General features: G+C 38.1%; 1 protein-coding gene across 5 annotated transcripts in view; it reads left to right on the top strand.

Annotated features, from left to right (window-relative positions):
* The window catches only part of LOC106879061 (long-chain-fatty-acid--CoA ligase 4), an 84,596-nt gene that overhangs the window by 52,016 nt on the left and 27,690 nt on the right, over window positions 1–4,890 (top strand). For all 5 annotated transcript variants that reach the window (XM_014929598.2, XM_014931102.2, XM_014928848.2 and 2 more), the window contains 2 exons: window positions 2,067–2,223; window positions 3,810–4,025. In XM_014929598.2, the coding sequence (XP_014785084.1) occupies window positions 2,089–2,223; window positions 3,810–4,025 (351 nt within the window). In that variant the 5' untranslated portion in view covers window positions 2,067–2,088. The remainder of the gene's footprint in view (window positions 1–2,066; window positions 2,224–3,809; window positions 4,026–4,890) is intronic.

The raw sequence follows: 4,890 nt of genomic DNA, 5'->3' as shown, positions 1-4,890 counted from the left end.
CTGTTCGGAAGTGTTATTTGGGTAAGTTAGGAGAAAAGATTGGTGTCTTGGAATGAAACCTATTTTCCCCGTGTGTTCTATTAATTTACCTTTCTTTAACTTGTTTCAGTCATTAGTTGTGGCCATGCTGGTGTACTGCCTTGAAAAACTTTTAGTCAAATGAATTGACTCCTATACTCTTCTTTTCTAAACGTCTGGTACTTATTCTATCAGTGTCTTTTGCCAAACTGCTAAGTTATGAGGATGTAAAGACACCAGCACTGCTTGTCAAGCAGTGGGGGGGGGGGACGCGCACACATACACACACATTGCATTTGGGGTTTTTGAATTTAGAGAGTAGAAGGGTTTGGTGATATTACACTTCAACTAGATGTGTGTGTGTGTTGAAAATTAGCTGAAGTGGCTGAAATTTTCTGTTCTCCAGGTAGCAACATACGTGGATAGGAATGTTCTTTCGCCAGCTACTTAAGTAGAACTTGCCACTGATTAGCTTGGTACACATAGATATACCCTGAACTTAAATCATCAATTGTTTAGTGAAGATTATTCAGCAGTCAAGTAAAACTGGATGATAGAGGCCATATAGTCCCATTGTTATTATATGATATAATTATTATATGCAATAAAAAAATACATGAATACCCTTTTATATGAGATAGTCATTACATTTGTATGGCATGTTTGACCTTTAAAAATCAAGTTATTGCATTTGAGAGCATAGAGGACCTATGGATATATGTAAGACAACCTTCTGCCTTGATTTTAATAAGGAATGTGCAAACATATTTTTGTTAATTTTAGTATAAAATTTTTATTCAGATATGGCAATAGACCAAGATGTTTGGCACTATGAGGTTCTAGAGAAGACCTGCCCACATCAGTGAAACTGAGTGCTAGAAACAGTGTGTGCCACCCAAACATAACAATAAAATTTTCACACACCTTAACCCAAGAAACCAAACTACATCTCCTTTTCTACACTTTTATGTGTATTGACTCTACAAATATAATGATTACTTTGTTTTGTTGTACCATTTACATCTGCAGTATCATGTGCGCTTGCACACAGACTTTTACACATATATGCCACCCTTCCACCCACCCCATTTCTATTATTTTACTAGTTTCAGTCTTTGAACTGTTGCCATAAAGCTTTTAGTTGATTATAAATACAAGTCTCTTTTCATGTGGTCGTATTATTTATTTGCCAGTTTGCTTCCATTTATCATTTTACTTTTCATGCTTGATGTAATACTCGGCATTTTTCCGTAGTTTGTTCTGATGTCCTTCATCCATCATCCTTGTGGTAGTAAAATGAATCATCATCATCATCTTTATTATTATTATTATCATTATTATTAAGCCAGTGAGCTGACTGAATCACTGCTGAACAAGGTAAAGGGGTTAGTAGCACTCCCTCTTTACATTTCGAGCTCAAATTCCAAGGTCGAATTTGCCTTTCATCCTTTCAGGGTTGATAAAATACGTACCAGTCAAGCTCTGGAGTTGATGTAATTATCTAGCCCCTGCTCTCCACCTCAAAATTTCAGACCTTGTGCCTAGAGTAGAAAGTGTTATTATTATTATCATTATTAGGTGCGTTTCTATTCCTAGTAGAATCTATGTAGGTAGCGAGTTACTACCTGTGACCTTAGGTATTCACAATCTCCCAATAGTTTTTCAAGTGCTTAAAACCCTCTTGATAATCATTCCTGCCCCTAAGAGGTAAACTTTCTGTAGAAGCTCTACAGGACATTCTTTCCCAACCTCCTTCAACCATTTGTCTGTATCTTTGCTTACAGTTTCTAATGCACCAATTATTATGTCATTTAGCATTCTGAGTTCAAATCCCACTAGAGTCATTAATGTCTTTTATACTTTTACAGAATTGATAAAATAAGTACCCATTAAGTATTGGGACCAGTTGACTCTTTCCTCCCTTAAAATATGTGGCTTTATGTCTAAGTTAAGAAGCCTCACGTGTAGCAGGGTGAGCAGTTGCTCACTTAGTAACTGCATGTCTTAATAAGACACCTTTCACTAATCATCTTTTCTTTTCTTTTCAGGTGTGTTACTTTTAGCAATGAGATGAATGACGTTTTCTTCTCCATAATTTTTGGCTTCTTCAAGGCCATTGTTCATCTCTATGGTGTGGTGACATTCATTCCATACTATCTAGTGTGCAAGCCTGCAGAGAAGTTAAAGGCTTCCAGCAGGATCAAGGTAGGCTTTGAGTATTTCTTATAGTATTGTGATTATCCTAGTTTAAGTTTGAAGTGTTGTGGTGGTGGTGGTGGGCTTACAACAGCCATGTTTCTAAACCAGGCACTCATTGTGGGCATATAAATGCACATGAGGAAATGACAAGGGACCAGGAAATGTGGCAATTTGCTGTACTTGATGAGACATGTCAAGCTAAGTAAAATTGCTGTCTTTCACACATATAGGCTTGTCCATTCAGGTGCTGGTGCCACTTAAAAAGCACCTGTGCCGGTGCTATCTTAGTGCATCTGTGCTGGTGCTGTATAAATGCACCCATGCTGGTGGTATGTAAAAAAGCACTCAGCACATGCTGTTAAGTGGTTGGCACTAGGAAGGACATTCAGCCATAGAAACCATACCACAATAGACAGTTGGAGTCTGGACAGCTCCCTGCTAGCCAGCTCCATGTCGAACAGTCCGACTCATGCCAACATGGAGAGCGGACGTTAAATGATGATGATGATAATGACATATATATATATACATGCACGGATGTGTGTGTGTGTGAGAGAGAGAGAGAGAATCATTTTACAACCACTGTTCCCTGCTGACTTAGGCTCAAGCAGACTAAGGTAGCATGCTGTGTTAGTAGGTCCATATAATTTATATCTTCAGTAAATAACACACACAATGTACACGTGAATGTATGTACTATCCAAAGGAGCTGCAACAGCTGGCTATGTTGGCACTGGACAATATACGCAGTTTAAATCCTGCATGTAGCAACTTCGTTGAGTCCTTAAAACCAGGACATTTAATTCTCAGTGGTCCAGTCTAACTAGCTGTAATAAGCTACTGTGCAGTAGAATTGCTCGTTGTTCTGACCAAGTGAGAAGACTGTATCATTGTTAAGTACTTTGTTATCTTGTGGTTTTGAGTTCAAGTCCCATGTAGATGCTGGCCATGATAGAAGCAGTAATGATACTACTTAGCTTTCAGTTTCACCCTCTTCCAGCATCACCATCCTCATTATTATTATTACATTTTAATTTTTTTCTTGTCTTTGGTCGGTAAGTGTTTTTCCTATTTGCTTCTGTCTAGAAATCAAAGGAAATGACTACTATTCCCTTCAAACTTTGCTTTTGTGACCTGAACATCAAGGTTTTCAAACTGACCTGTTTTCCATAACATTTCAGACAGATTCAGTACTGAGTTGCTGAAGCAGAAATATTGTTATAGAAAATATTCTGCTCAATACCACAGATTTGCTTGTCAGTTGCTTGACCATAACCACTTGGGCACGTCCCTTAGGGGCTGACAATATGTGCATCTGATGATGAGCAGGATGATGAGCATCATAGCCATGTGTTGAGAGGGATTCCATGGGGTTTGAATAAATGTAATGCAAACAAAGTTTGAAGGAAATATTAGCCATTTTTCATACTTTCTAGGGGTAAGCAAATAAAAAATAACAGTTGCTACCCAAGGACAAAAATCGTGTTACACAGTGTTATTATTATTATTATTATTATTAAAATAATGTTCAAAATTCATAACCTGACAAGTTAATCTAATGAATGCTTTTTTTTTTATATTTTTAAATCCAGGCTAGATCAGTCCATGGCACACCTGACTCTCCTTACCGATCTGTGGATTGTCCTGGTGGAGAGTTGACAACAGCTTTGTTTCAGGATGAGTGTGTCACTGTTGACGATTTGTTCTGTCGAGCTGTGAAGCTTTATGGACCAAGACCATGTCTAGGAACACGCGAAGTCCTCAGTGTCGAGGACGAGGTGCAACAGAATGGGAGAGTTTTCAAGAAGGTACGTGGGCTTTAAAAACACAATTGTTTTGCACTTAGAGTATAGAGTTTGCATTATTTGCACAAACCAGCAAGCGGACACAATCATTAGCATACTGGGTAAAATGCTTAGCAAGCAGGTCATCTGGCTCTTTGCATTCTGAGTTCAAATACTGCCAAGGACAACTTTGTCTTTCATCCTTTTGGGGTGAGTAAAATAAAGTACAAATCAAGTACTAACCTTGATGTAATTGACTGGCCAATCCTACCCTAAAATTGCTGGCCTTGTGCCAAAATTTGAAACAGTTATTTACATCAGCCAGTATATGTTCTTGCACGTTTACTTAGCGATTCGCCCATCACTTCTTCAGCATACACAGGGAAGTGTAATTTTTGCCTGCCAAATACATGATGTGTAGTTGTCTGACATGGAATAATTACGACAATATTGGACAACAGCTAATATTATTTTCCCATCAATCTGCATAATTGTTTCTAATTAGCTTACTAATGTCTCCTCCAAATTCCTGAGTTAGAAATGTTAGCACTAATTACGCTGTATGTCTATAATAATTGTATTTATTACATATATGAGTAAGAATTGTGAATTAGATCATTAGGTACTCACATGCTCACACACACACACACACACACACACACACACACACACACACACACAATCTTCCATGCCAGCCATGCTGGAGCACTGCCTTTAGTCGAGCAAATCGACTCCAGGACTTATTCTTTGTAAGCCTAGTACTTATTCTATCGGTCTCTTTTGCCGAACCGCTAAGTTGCAGAGACGTAAACTCACCACCATCGGTTGTCAAGTGATGTTGGGGGGACAAACACACATACATATATATATATATATATATATATATATA

The sequence above is a fragment of the Octopus bimaculoides genome, chromosome 19 (assembly GCF_001194135.2).
Source record: "Octopus bimaculoides isolate UCB-OBI-ISO-001 chromosome 19, ASM119413v2, whole genome shotgun sequence".
NCBI lineage: Eukaryota > Metazoa > Mollusca > Cephalopoda > Octopoda > Octopodidae > Octopus > Octopus bimaculoides.
The sequence above is the reverse complement of the archived record's forward strand: the minus strand, read 5'-3'. Positions and strand labels throughout refer to the sequence as shown.